Source organism: Papio anubis, chromosome 13 (assembly GCF_008728515.1).
Source record: "Papio anubis isolate 15944 chromosome 13, Panubis1.0, whole genome shotgun sequence".
NCBI lineage: Eukaryota > Metazoa > Chordata > Mammalia > Primates > Cercopithecidae > Papio > Papio anubis.
In genome coordinates, this window is record NC_044988.1 from 4407446 (window position 1) to 4422449 (window position 15004).

At 44.4% G+C, this 15004-nt stretch overlaps 1 protein-coding gene across 4 annotated transcripts in view; it reads right to left on the minus strand.

Moving 5' to 3' along the window:
- Window positions 1–15004, minus strand: part of FAM120A (family with sequence similarity 120A) — a 115162-nt gene that overhangs the window by 61535 nt on the left and 38623 nt on the right. For all 4 annotated transcript variants that reach the window (XR_002517709.2, XM_009189207.4, XM_003911994.4 and 1 more), the window contains exons 4-5: window positions 7176–7304; window positions 5909–6005 (exon numbers count right to left, since the gene is read on the minus strand). Coding sequence is in view for 3 of the 4 variants with exons in the window: in XM_009189207.4 (XP_009187471.2) it covers window positions 5909–6005; window positions 7176–7304 (226 nt within the window). In the remaining variant the exon portion in view is untranslated. The remainder of the gene's footprint in view (window positions 1–5908; window positions 6006–7175; window positions 7305–15004) is intronic.

Here is a 15004-nt window from a genome sequence, read left to right on the forward strand (position 1 = left end):
ACAAAACTGAGGGTGGTAGAGAGTCGAGGAATGCAACCAGGGAAGACATGTAAGAGGGCTAAGATATTAGTAATGTTCTAAGACTAACGCATTGTAGTATGATAGTTACAAAATCATTTTTTTACAGGTAAAAATTCTTCCATGAGATTTCACGTTCTAAGACTAAAGTCTAAAATCCAAGGTGATGCCTGGCAACTGCACTACCGCGCTCAGCATCACCTGACCACTCTCCCTGCTTTCTGTGCTTCGGCCACATTCTTCTTCCTCTTCTTCTTCACTATGTCCTCCTACCTCAGGACCTCTCACATGCCACCTCCCCTGCAGGGAATATACTTCCTCCCATATTGGCACCTTGCTAGATGCCTACTGAACCCCCAAATCCCACTCGACAATAATCTAATCAATCAGAATCGTCACTTTAATCGTAGATTGATTCAATCAGGTTGGTCTTCCTTGAAGTTCCTGTTCTCTTTCCTGCAGGATTCCCAGGTGTTCACTTCCCCACTATGCATTCATCTGCAGGGGCAAAGGTAACTGCTCTCTTATTTACCACACCATTCAGCACCCAGTGCACTGCCTGTCATGAAATTCACAAATCAACCAGCTCTTTAAACAAACAAACAAAAAAGGCCTTTTTTTTTTAGCAGTTTCAAGGTTACAGAAATTTTGAGCAGAGGACACACTTTGCATTGGTGTGACACATTTGTTCCAATCAATGAGGCAAACCTGGCTACGTTATGATTACCTAATGCCCACAGTTGACATTAGGGTTCACTCTTGGTGCTGTACATTTTCTGGATATGGACAGATGTACAATGCCATGTATCCACCGTTACAGTATCATACAGAATAGTTTCACTGCCCTAAAAATCTGCCTAATCATCCCTCCCTCCCCACAACCTCTGGCAACCCTTGATCTTTTTCCTGCCTCCATACTTTTGGCCTTTTCCAGAATGTCCTATAGTTGGAATCACACAGTATATAGCCTTTTCTGGTTGGCTTCTTTCACTTAGTAATATGTGCTTATGTTCCTCTGCATCTTTTCATGGCTTGATAGCTCATTGCTTTTTAGTGCTGATTATTTCATTGCTTAGATATACCAAGCTTTATTTCCCTATTGACCTACCGAAGACATCTTGGTAGCCTCCAAGTGTTGGCTACTATGAATAAAGTTGTTTTAAATATCTGTGTGCAGGTTTCTGTGTAGATATAAGTTTTCAACTCCTTTGGGCAAACACCAACAAGCATGACTTGGAAATTTCGTAAACATCTGCGAAGCTGTCTTCCAAAGTAGCTGTACCATTTTTGCAATCCCCATTAGCAACACCACCTGTTGCTACCCATCCTCACCAGCATTTAGTGTTATTGGTGTTTTCTATGTTAACCATTCTAACAAATGTGCAATTAAAATGTGCAGTAGGAGCTCATTTACTGTTTTCACTAAGGAAGGCCAATGACACAGTGGATGCTTCTTCAGCCTCAATTTCACCTGCACACAGGATCTGTGCCCAGATTCCACATCCACAGATCTGAGGTGAGACCCTAACACTTGTGTTACTTGTTATTTTGTAAATTCCACCAATGATTTTTAAGCAACTGGTCTAACCAGGGAACTAAATATTTTGAAATCTCAACTATCACATATCTTATTCGTGTTGCATTTACATTGGTGATTTCCTGGTGAGCTATGGCAGATTTTACATGTGACAGAAAGAACAAATCACAATCATTTCCAGATACGCAGGTCCTCGCTTAGTAATTATGACATAGTGAATGCTTAAAAAATAAAATTTAAAAATGTATCTCATCACCACTTATTTTCAAAATCATCTCAAAATACATGATTTCTGGGAGACTATACTGCAAGTGTGTGTGTCTGTGTGTGTGTGTGTGTCCTCCTAAAAACTCTACACTACCCAATAACTGTTTAGAGATCTCAGGTGATTTTCTCAATATTGCAGATAGATTTACAGGCTTACAAGGAAAGGCACAGAGGATGAGTGGTGGTTCCTAAAAGCCAGGCCAACTGGTATCTAACTAGGAACATTCCTTTTTAAAAAAATATAAATTCCTAAGTCCCAATGAAGATGCTGAAAGAGCAGTTTCGAGGTGGAATCTAAAATTCCAGCCAAGTTTAGAAACCTCTGGTTAGATCAACTCACCCCATGTTTTCCCCTATAGCCATGCTCTCTAAGCGGATCATATGATTACCCTAAAACTTCTCCAAAACTCTACACACGTTCCAATTTCTGAATGATTAATAAGACAAATTCTAATATAACAAGAAAGTGATATCCCCACATTGGTTATTCAAAATTCTGAATTATCTTCCTGTAGAATAACATAATGGACTGTGGTTGGATTCTATGACAGATCACCAAACACCACTTAGGACCTATCTATTACCTATAAAAATATTTCTACGAAAAATGTATCGTGGGTTCTAACTTGGGGCGCCAGAAAGGGTCCCACCGACTCCATGTTGTTCCTTCTAGACTTTCAACTTAGGTTCCAGTCTTCATCCTGTTAGTTTCACTGGTAGGATTCCAGTAGTATGCAGGGGGAAAAAATCAATGAGAGCTAATATAACTTATGTTTCTTCAGAGTTATCAGAAAAAAGCTAAAGTTATTTTTACAAGAATCCATTTCTGCTAGTTTCAAATTGTGTGTATGTAGCTTGAAACAAAACGTCCTTCCCAATCTTGCCTGAAGCCTCTCTCCAAGCTTGCCTCCTGCCATTCCAGACTGCATACCAGTCATCTTAAAATTCTACACTGCCCAAACTTCCTGCCTGGCTGTCATTCTGTGCCTGTACTTTTGTTAGTCCCTTCACATACAACCCGCATTTCTGCAACACCCAGAAGCATCAGGGAAAGCTGTACAGGAGGATTTACGGGCAGTTCATGCCTACACTAAGCTGCCTGCAACTATCATCCCAAACATCCCAGACTCTACCAGTTACTTTCCTGTTCTCCGTAAGCCACCCAGTAGTGAAAATGAAAGTGAAACTAAATTCTGAGTAAACTTCATCTCTAAAATACTTACCTAAAATCTTAATAATTTGATAAGAACACAAAAGCACTTGGCAGAACATATTTTTAAGATATTCAAACTTAACTCACCTTGCCTATTCAAAACATTTTCATGATTGTTATCATGAGCCCAGATCAATGCCAAATGTTAAGTGTGCTGCCTTTCTCCATACTTATCTTCCTAATTGTCTCCCAAGCAGATTTTCTAGTCCCAAGTACACTCTAAGGACTTTCTAAACCACACCTGCCATACAGATTGTCCCACAGGAGCACAATGTCAGCGAAACACAGGAGGCTGCCAGCCCCACCTCCGAGCGCTCCTTTCAGGCTCCTCACTGCTCATTCTAATGCCCAGTCATTCCGTGCCTGTTGAAGGCATTCTGCCAACGAGAAGAATAATGACAGTATCTACTATCAGACAGTATCTGTTATTCTTATAGGCAGAATGATCTAAAAGGGCATTGAATGATTGAACAAGTACTTCACTAAAGCACTTTACATATTCCTTCTCTTTTAATATTCACATAAAGACCCCATTCTAATAAAATAGGGAGCCCAAGGTCAGGAGGCAGTAGGCCACAGGTGGCAACGTTCATGCTCCCCATCATCGCCACAAGCAATTATTAGACATCTTCTGTATGCAGGGTATACAGCAGACACACCATGATCTGGTCCCATAATGCCTCACCCTAACTGATGAAACGGCATACAGCTAGTCTCCCTCCTGCCGATGCTCTGTGCCCCCTTTTCCAAAACTAATCCTAAAACACATCTCATCACTTTACTCTCTTGATTTAAAAACCAAGTGGATCAATTCATTCAGTCAAATATTTATCCACTGGGGATAAGTAAAATAAAGGTGACTAATAGGCCCTCATTACCCCAGACTTCACATTGTGGGGAGTGACGGGGGAAGGGGTGGTGGTGGTGAAAAAGAGAAGCCAAGGAGTGTGCAGAGATTTAAAGCCAGGCAGACCTTGCAGAACATGACAGCCTGGATCTCACAAATCAGAAGGGCACAAACACAAGCCGATCAGAGAAAGGAGCCCTCCAGGCACAAAAGCTGGCCCAGTGGCCCAGGGCAGAAGCTACCTCAGTTCATGCAAGGCAAGAAAGGCGGCTGCGCTCAGGAGTGAGGAGCCAGCAGTCTCAGATCATGGGGAGGAAGCAGGGTAAGCAGTTGGGAATTTATTCCAAGTCTGATGGAAAGCCAGTGGGGAATTCTAAGCATGGGAGTAGCACAGTCCAATTGCCATTTTTAAACATTACTTTGGCTGTTGGGAAGAAAATGGATTGCAGGGGAGCGAGAGAGCAGCCAAGAGCCCCACCGGGAGGCTGCTGCCATTTACTGACCTCCCAGTGGAGAGGCCAGGGCCAAGCAGCCCTGGCCTCCACCCATGCCCATCTCCAAGTTACAAGCCGTACCTCCTTTATTACAGGGCATCAGCACAGGCCAGGTTTCCCTGTCTACCACCCAGCCACATACATAGGCAGCCAAAGCCAGTGCCATGCCTCTGATCTCCAATGCCCAGATCTCCAATAGCACACAGCAGACACCATGCTTGAATAAATGAAAGGTGCAGCTCCTAAGGCCACTTTCAATTTTGGAATTAGTCTTCTCAAATAAACAAAAAGTCTCCTTCCAGTAAGAGTCTCTTGTACATGCATTCATTCTTTTGTTAACTTATATGAAGCGAACAACACAATTTAAACGAGAGTTGGGGTCTATTCCTCATACTTCTACTTACGATTTAGTGCTTTATAACCTCCACAAGATGGTCATTATGAAGCAGGCTTCAGGCTAACAGCTTATAAATATTTTTTTTTCCCAATTTCAAATCTCTGAATTAACTTTTGATCTTCCACAGGCCGAACGTGGTAGCTCATGCCTGTAATCCAGCATTTTGAGAGGCTGAGATGGGCAGATCACTTGAGGCTAGGAGTTCGAGATCAGCCTGGCCAACATGGTGAAACCTCATCTCTGCCAAAAACACAAAAATTAGCTGGGCATGGTGGTGCATGCCTGTAATCCCAGCTACTCAGGAGGTTGGGGCACAAATATTACTTGAGCCTGGGAGGCAGAGGTTGCAGTGAACCGAGATCACACCACTGCACTCCTGGGAGTAGTGTGGGCGACAGTGCAAGACTCTGCTCAACAAGAAAAAAGAATTTAAAAAAAAAAAAAAGGTTGGGCGCAGTGGCTCACACCTGCAATCCCAGCACTTTGGGAGGCCGAGGCGGGCAGATCACGAGGTCAGGAGATCAAGACTATCCTGGCTAACATGGTGAAACCCCGTCTCTACTAAAAATACAAAAAATTACCCAGGCGTGGTGGCGGGCGCCTGTAGTCCCAGCTACTCAGGAGGCTGAGGCAGGAGAGTGGCGTGAACCCGGGAGGCGGAGCTTTGCTGTGAGCCGAGATTGCGCCACTGCACTCCAGCCTGGGCAACAAAGCGAGACTCCGTCTCAAAAAAAAAAAAAAAAAAGGCAGAGGTCAAGAAAAGAGAAACTACAAATATACTGCATTTATGAAGTCACTTGCAGTTGTGGAGGCTCTTCTATGTCCTCAGGCAATTCTGTATTTAGAAGCAGATATCTCAGAGCTGCCAAGACATCAACATCCCCTCGACCTGCTGCCTCATCTGCACGATGCCATCTGATTCTTCTTCATCCTACGAAGGCTGTTAAGTTCTCTTCCTCCTCAATATTTTCAGGGATTGCTACTGAGTCTGCCCAGGAACTTTGGCTATACTTACTGGCATAACTACAGAAAATCATGTTTCAGAAACATAAACCTACAAGATTATATGGTGAATATTTAAACCTATTTGGATTATCACATGGTCAATATTGATCACAGGCTTTTATTTACTTACCTAAGTAATGTGGTGGATGAAATGACATAGGCTTACTAGTCGCTGAATAATATCCAATTGCTCTCTTAAATCGAATAACTTTGTCATCTGTTCTAGACTGAAATAAAGGCAGGAAAACCTTCATAAATGAGTGTGCCACTGGTCATGTGTATCACAATGTTTTTATAATTCAGCACATGTATAATATTCTGCAGCTTTTCAAGAGAAGAATTTAGAATGACGTTAAAACTTTCAGGGAAAATCCAGAGATTATTACAAAAGAATCAAACCAAATGTGAACTCTTTTAAAGCAATGTAGTTATAAGAGCAGAACTCCAACGTGGTAGTCAGGGCCCTGGGTTCTAGCTCTAGGACTTCTCTGACTTCCACTCTGCTCGGTCTCTGGTCCTGCCCGGAGACGAATCTCAAGCCATCTGCACCAAGGGAACGGATGGCAGTGACAGACTGGGGATGTGCCTACCCAGGGTTTCAGCATTTTTTTTTTTTTGAGACAGAGTTTCACTCTTTCACCCAGGCTGGAGGGCAGTGGCGTGATCTCCGCTCACTGCAGCCTCTGCCTTCCGGTTTCAAGCAATTCTCCTGGCTCAGCATCCGAAGTAGCTCGCATTACAGGCGCCTGCCACCACGCCTGGCTAATTTTTGTATTTTTAGTAGAGACAGGGTTTCACCACGTTGGCTAGGCTGGTCTCAAACTCCTGACCTGGTGATCCGCCCGCCTCGGCCTCCTAGAGTGTTGGGATTACAGGCGTGAGCCACCGTGCCTGGCCAGATTTCAGCTCTCCAGAGACACGGCAGGAGTTTCACAGAGCCTTGCCTATTCTACTGATGCCAACTTGTTGGCATACCTACTTCCCCAAAAAAGAAGAAAATCCCTGACCATCACCTGAAGAAAACAGACAAATCAGAGATTTATAATGCCATATGACTGACTTGATACAGTCCATATTCTGAAAACTCCGAAATACAGATTCTATTAAGCTCGAGAACTTATGAGCAGCAGACCTCACCAACCGTCTAACTGAATCTCCCTCCTTCTATTCAGGCTGGAAAAGCTGGGTGAAGCAGCTGAGACTTCCTGGCTGGCAGGGACCATGACCAGGCTACCTCAGCCTCGGCCTTGCAACCTGCAGCTTTCTTCCAGTGGCCTGAGCAAGAGCTCTCAGACCCATCCAGTCAGCTTGCACCCACAAGTCCCCTTCTTCCAAACCTGGCCACACTACTATGCAAAGTCGTATCCCACGAATCTATTTTTTTTTTTTTTTTTTACCTGTGAATGCTGGAAAACATCTTTAGCTATGGCATCCAAGTCAGAGGTGTCCTGAATGTTGCGTACATAATCAGCAACGGCTTTGATCACTACGTCGCAAGGTGGCAAGACCAGCTGGTGGGCCCGGACCTGAGAAAACAAATGCAGGTGTCAACAGTGGACGGTGAGCAACCAGAACCAGGCTAATCTGAATGCAGGAGCCAGAAATTTCAACAAGGAGCTACTATCTAAGATCTTATCAGTGCCTGATGATTGTCCACCTGTGAGATCTTGGCCCTAAGACTTCCCTGAGCGGTTCACATTTTGAAGCTCAAGAACAAGATTTTCCTTTCAGTGGATGAAATACAACTCAGCTGCTTAAACTGTGTTAGGTGAAAAGAGCATCTGACAGCCTTCCACCACTTCTGAGAAGTCCAAGACTTGTTTGCAATTAATTCCAAGCCCAGGACCTGCATCCATAACAAGTGAAGCACAAAGCAGCCCAGAAAGAAGGCTTGGAGCCACCATTCGCTCCCTTTCTTTCAACACCAACCAATAAAGATGAAGGCCTGCACCAGTAGGACCTTTAGATTACAGCCCAGGACTCCCTGAAACTGTAAGCATAAATGCAGTTACCAAGTTCTTGAATCCACCTTCAAAGGCCAACTTCAGCTCTAACTGGAGAAAAATGGTATCACTACCTGTTGAGGGGCATGTTTGAGGAAAGTGACAAAGAATATCAAATAAAGTGTAGGAACATCTCATTAGCCAAAAACAGCTGATACTAGAAAAACGTAAGTTAACAGGTTGAAAAGAAGACTAACCACATAATAAGAGCTTTGTGGTAGGCAGGACAATGACCTCCCAAAGCTGTCCACATCCTCCTCTCCAGAACCTGTGAACATGCTGCATTACGTGGCAAAATTCAATGAAGGCTGCCAGTCAGCTGATCTCCAAATAAGAATCCTATCCTGGATTATTCAGACAAGCCCAAGGGAATCACAGGGCTTGAAATTTGGAGAAAGGAGGCAGTGATGCAGCATGACAGGGCCTCAGATACTCGAGGCTGGACAGGTCAGGATCCTCCTGAGAGCCTGCAGAGGGACCAGCCCTTGTATGTCAATATACAAGGGAATGAATGTTGTCTTCATGCCTGCTGACACAACATTCATTCCTCATCCCATAATGGATCAAGGAGTAATTTTGACACTCAAGTCTTATTATTAAAGAAATACATTTCATCAGGCTAGAACTGCCATAGAAAATGACTCCTCTGATGCATCTGGGCTAAGTATATTGAAAACCTTCTGGACAGAATTCACTACTCTAGATGCCACTAAGACCATTCATGGCCGGGCGCGGTGGCTCAAGCCTGTAATCCCAGCACTTTGGGAGGCCGAGACGGGTGGATCACGAGGTCAGGAGATCGAGACTATCCTGGCTAACACGGTGAAACCCCGTCTCTACTAAAAAATACAAAAAACTAGCCGGGCGATGTGGCGGACGCCTGTAGTCCCAGCTACTCGGGAGGCTGAGGCAGGAGAATGGCGTGAACCCGGGAGGCGGAGCTTGCAGTGAGCTGAGATCCGGCCACTGCACTCCAGCCTGGGCGACAGAGCGAGACTCCGTCTCAAAAAAAAAAAGACCATTCATGATTCATGGGAGGAGGTCAAAACATCAACCTTAACAGGAGCTTGGAAGACTCGCTTGATTCCAACTCTCGTGAATGGCTTTGAGGGGGTTCAAGACTTCAGCGGAGGAAGTCACTACAGATGTGGTGGAAATCGCAAGAGAACCAGAATTAGAAGTGGAGCCTGAAGATGTGACCAAATTGCTGCAACTTCATGATAAATCCTGAATAAATGAGGAAATACTTGTTATGGACAAGCAAAGAAAGCAGCTTTTTGAGATGGAATCTACTCCCGGTGAAGATGCTGTCAAAGATGTCAAAATAAAAGCAAAGGATTTAGAATAGGACATAAGTTTAGTTGATAAAGCAGTGGCAGGGTTTGAGATTAACTCCAACTTCATAAAACATTTCTACTGTAGGTAAACTGCTATCAAACAGCATCGCAGGCTACAGAGAAATCTTTCATAAAAGCAAGAGTGAACTGATGTGACAAACTTGAATGTTGTCCAGTTTCCTGAAACTGCCACAGCCACCCCAACCTCCAGCAACCACCACCCTTATCAGTCAGCAGCCATTAGCAAGACCCTCCGCCAGCAAAATGATTCCAACTCACTGTAGACTCAAGAGATCATGGCATTTTTTTACACTAAAGTATTTTTGATTAAGGGATGTACCTTGTGTTTCAGACGTAATGTCATTACACACCTAATAAACTACAGTACTGTGTAAACATTTCTATTATATGTACTGGAAAACCTAAAATTGACATGACTTCTCTGTCATTCCCCTCCAGGCCCCTGCTCTCCAAGGCTCCATGTATGTGAGGAGGTGGCTGCAGAACAGCAGAGTCCCCTTTGGTAAGTGCCTTTGCCTTTCCAAGTCTCTGTGAGTGAGAAATGCACAAAACAGGGACATGTTCCAGTGAGTCATAACGGTGTATTAGGTTACTATTATTTTGTTATTGTTGAGGATCACGATGATATATTAGCTAACATATCTTAGCTAGACACTCTTTTAAGCGTTTTATGTATAGTACTATATTAATTCTCACACATCTGTCATGGCAGCCCTTGTTTGTGTTAGTGATAGTACCCTCCACAGGGTTCCGAGTGGTCAGTTGTGGCCCACAGGCCACTAGCAAGTGGAGGCAGAGCCCTTGGCAGCCACGGAGGGCCTGCTGCCCACCACACAAGGGCTACTCAGCTGCTGCGGGGCCCCCTGTAGGCAGCAGTACTAGTGATGTACAGAATCCTGGAACTAGTGCCAGTGAACCTATGGAAACCTTGCGTGATCTGGGCATGCACTGCTGTGGTGGCCTTCACGTTCATGACGCACAGTGGGAAGAAAAGAAGAGTTGGCTCAAAGGTATTCAGCCCAGGGTGAGGTCCATAGAACGGCCAGATCCAAGATGCGGCTAGCACCCCAAGCTGCTGGTGGCCTAATGTTGCCCGCGCCAGAGGCCAGTCCTCGATCACTCCAAACCCCCTGCTTGAGAGTCCCAAATGAAACAAGCAGGTCTTCCTACCAGGACCTAGGTGAGCTTCTGAAAGAGCACAGACAAGCAGGCCTCCTGGATTTCCCCAAGTGACTGAACAAAGCAGGTCCCACATGCTTCACAGCACAATGGAGAAGATCTTCTGGGGCAAAGCACAGATGATCTGAATGACAGCACTGACCACTGGCAACCTGCAGAGCTGCCTGACCAAGAAATTGTGAGACGGAAGCAATGCTTGCAGACAAGAAGGGGAAGATGAAAAGGCCAGAGCAAGCACAGACAATAATGGAACAGGCCATGAATGCTGGAGTGAGGTGAATGACCTCCCTGTCTCACACCTCTCCAAGCATCCTGCATCTGCTGGAAAGCAGTAGAGACCACGTGAAGGATGGAGACTTGGAAATGGAGTGGAACAGAGAAGCAGGATATGGTGGTCCGCTAGCATCCCGGCTACAAGTTCCTCCAAAGAATGTGGATGGTGATGCTGACTTAGGTGCATCCTTCAAATGTCCTGAAGGAAAGACTGGAGCAACAGATAAGCAACCGTGGGAAGAATTCCAAAGGAGTAAAGAATGCACAGCACAAATCCAAAGTCTGATGGGTGAGCAGGCCTCTCTGCAGGGCACAAGGGCACAGCTGGGGAAGGAGCTCGCAAAGCTGCAGCTGAAGCTTCCTGCTCTGCCTGAACTGCACTGAGAACCCATGATGGGGCCTCAGTAGGAGTTCACGCAGGAGGACACCTACTGCCTGGACCTCGAGCAGAGACTTCGCAAGGTGCACTAGTACTTAAACTGCATGTGTCAGACCTATAACCACTAGGAATTGGAGGAAGACACTTCTAGTTTTCAGAGGGAGATCCTCTTCCATAAGAAAAGGGCCCAGGAAGACTGGATGGCTGCCGGACCCACTGACGGCGCGCTCCAGGAGTTCCAGGAAGAAAATGACCACTTGGGACAGAAGCTGGCTGACTGCGAAGCCAAGTTTCAGCCTTTCCCAAATGGCCCTTTGGCTGCTGGGACTCTGCCCAAAACCCACAGGGCCTGAAAGCCCCCGGGGGACAGTGGGCCCCCAGGAGGGAGGCAGGTCACCACGTGAGGGCTTGGGTACAGAGCACCTGCCTGTTATCTCCCTGTAGTTGGGTCCTGGACACTCACAGACTCGGCAGAACATCAGCCGGTGCTGCTCCCTTTAGAGCACATTTGGGTACTCTCTTGTTAGTTTAGCTACCGTTCAAGAGTTGATGCTGAAACTGCTCTCATTCAACTTTGATAGATAGCATTAGGATTGTAAGGTACTGTTTATCAAATGAAGATTGTTTAATACAATTCTTACAACTACATTGATTCCACATCTTTGGGCCCTCCAAAATTATATAGGATAAGTATTATATTTTCATTTAGAGAAAGGGTCCCTCTTAACCTCAACATCATTGTGTTTGATATGGATGGGAAGGTTTAAAACAGAGTTGTTATTAGAAAATAGTACATTAAATTTGCTGGAATAAACTTTGGTTTGAACACAATGCCAAAATACACTGAAAAACAAGACCATACCACTCAAAGATCATATTTTTAATAGTTTGGTCCTAACCTTTGTGGTTTAATTTAGGGAGGTGGACATTTTGCCACCATTGCTTCTTATTGTGCAGCAGGCACCAGCACCCAGAGAGCCTGGGCCTTGCATAGCAAACGAGTCAGCCTCCCGGGCCAGAGCAGGCAGGAACAGCAACAGGCTTTCCCCAGAAGTAAAGAAGTTCATAGAGAAGGGTGCAGGGCCTCCTGTCTCCCAGGGGCATGTGCAGCCCATGACGATGGCTTACACCCATGACACCACAAGTAATTGGGCAGCCCTGCTTCACTCCCATTCCACTTCAAAAGAAAACAACAGAAACCGCTGCTTTTGTTCCTGTGGACATCCTTGTCATCACTATCCCCAGCCCTACAACATGCAGCTAAAAGATCCTTGAAGTAAACAGATGCTATAATTAAAGTGTCCCCTAAATCTTTCTGAGCGGCTCAATAACATCAAACATGCTACCTCTGGTTTAACGCCGAAAACACTGGCCCTTTATAATTTGCTGACCATGCAGCTACCTTCCCCACCAGCCACCCTCCACCACCCGACTCCGCAGGCAGCTCCGGGCCTGTGCAGAGAGAAGTTTGCTTCCCTCCTGGATGGCTCCTAATCTAGCCTTCTAAATCCAATCCAGGATGAGCTCCCTGACGTCGTCTTTAATCCTTAGGGTCAGGACCTGGTGTGCATTCGCTATCCCAGGTGCAGGAGGAGTCAGAGGTGCTATCCTAAGGGCCCGGTCACATCAACAAATCCCACCCCTGCCACGTGAGAAAGTGGCTGGAGACAGAAATGCAACACCAGAGGGACATATGGATGGACTTTACATGAGACATTTTAAATTGAAGAAGATGGATAGATTGGAAAGTTGGACATATGTCTTTATTTAAATATACCAGGGAATCTTGGTACTAAAAGGTATTCTAGGATAAATCCTTTAGAAACTTGTTAAATGTTTTAACATGATAAAAGCATATATGTATGAGAAGTTAATTTCTATGCTATCTATCTACATAACCCTATACATATACACACACACACACACACACACACACACAGCCCCGTATAAACACCACACACATGAAGGTAGTTATCAATATACTTCCAACAGGGAAAAAACACATCAAGACTTGTTCGTCCATGAAAATGTCATCAGCAGTGTTGCTAACTTTCCCTGAGATTCTAAAATAGCACGTGGTTCATCTCATCACAGCAGTAACTACACAGGAGGGTTACAGTAATGTGTCCTTGCCTATTCATAAAAACAAAATTCACACTCAAACTAAACAAGTGAAGTGTCTGCTGCTTAGAGACAGCGTATAAAATATTGTAATTAATGTCCCATTTATTTCCTCCTCAGCTTTCTTTAATCAGTTTTTTAAATCTTAGCCCAAATACTTAACATTAAAAAAAAAAAAACAAAAGTCAAATAAATTGTGACATATCTAGAGCTAGAACTATATGTACATTCTATCTCTAAGGAGAGTAAGTAAACTTAATTAACAAGCAAATGCTTATGATCAATTGCTTTTTTCATGTCACTGCGTAGCAATTTCACCAATTGTGACTGAAATTTTACCTGCTTTGTAGGTCAAGAAAATAATTTAGGACTGGGAAAGACCTCTGAAAGATTCAGCTTACCCCTTTGCTTCCAGGCAGAATCATTAAATAATAGATACTGTTTGGGTAGAAATTGATGATTGTCTCTACGCAAAAATATCCTCTTATGTGAAAGATTTTCACTTTTAGCTCATCTTTCCCCAAATCTCCTCATCATTTCCTACTGAAAAACGTGTTCTGCAGTCATCATTGACAGATGGATATAGCATGCAGGGCTTTGCTGAATGCAGAATGCCACCAAACCTGACCCAGACACGCCACGGGGCTATCTCCCTGACATGTCACAATCCATGAGCGGTGGCACCCCGTTGTCCCCTATGACAATCTCTAGTCCTTTGGCCACTCTTGACAACCTTTGTTTTGTTTTTGCTTTTTTAAAAAAAAAAAAAAAAACCTCCAGGAGGCTGCAGTCTTGGAGTTGGGTCAGTGGTGTGGACACCTGCCTGGCCACACTACTGGGCCTGTTCCCCAAATGGGTGGTGCTGGGAGCACTGGCTGGACTTCTGCTATGGCCACGCAGGGTGAGCCTTTGGCCTCGTCGCCAAGCAGCTTGACACCCCCAGGCGTAACTTTCAGAACAAGCAGTAGGTGTTCTCACCAATCTATCTACCAGGCCTGTGTTGGGGGTGAAGAGTGGAGGCTGGCACCCATACTACATACTACAAGGACAAAAAAGTCCATGGAAACCCTGTCAGGCACGTCCTCAAAGGGGACTTCAATGGGAAGCCCTCACTGAAGCTGCTTGGTGGCTACTCCAGACAGAAAAGATCTTTGACGCTTTAGAGTCACTGATTTCAGTGAATTATTTCAGGCACTCAAGGGGCACCTTAAGGAAGCTAAGAAACAATTACACTATAACGACGTTTGAAATCCAAAGAAAACAATCCCTTCCTGGTTTCTGAAAGCAAAATAAGAAATAATTTAGCCCCTCTTAAAGAAGCATTTATTTATTTATTCACTGTTTTCTAGTATTTCACTGCTTAAAAATCTGCAGTCTCACTCTTGGTTGTATCTTTAAACTCAAACCTTTTTTCTACAGCTGTGAATTCGTTTAAATGAACTTACCTTGTAATATTCCAACTGCTAAATCAAACCCAACATGCCACAGTACTCAAAGGATTCAAAAAAATCCAGTATTCCTTTTCATGTAATATGTTGATTGAAAACTCTTTCAAAGCTCTCTAACATGTACCACTAGACAGGATCATCTGACAGGGTCTAACCTAATCTCTAAAATCCACTCGGTCATATTCCTGTGGGATGTATAAGCTAATTAAATATACCATACAAAACTATGATTAAATGATTTTGAGACTGTTGGTGCCACTGCTCCCAAAGTGTCTCTTGGCTGCTCATTTAAAATGCAAATGAATATAAATGCAAGTTTCACAAAGTATCATTGCTGAAGCAGAACTGATCCACTTCATTACCAAGTGGAAAACGGCGAAGGGCAAGTACTCTGCATTTTGGCAATTTCAAGGAAGGGAAACAGAAGCTCGATTTGGCCAATATTCATTCATGGGTGACGCCTGT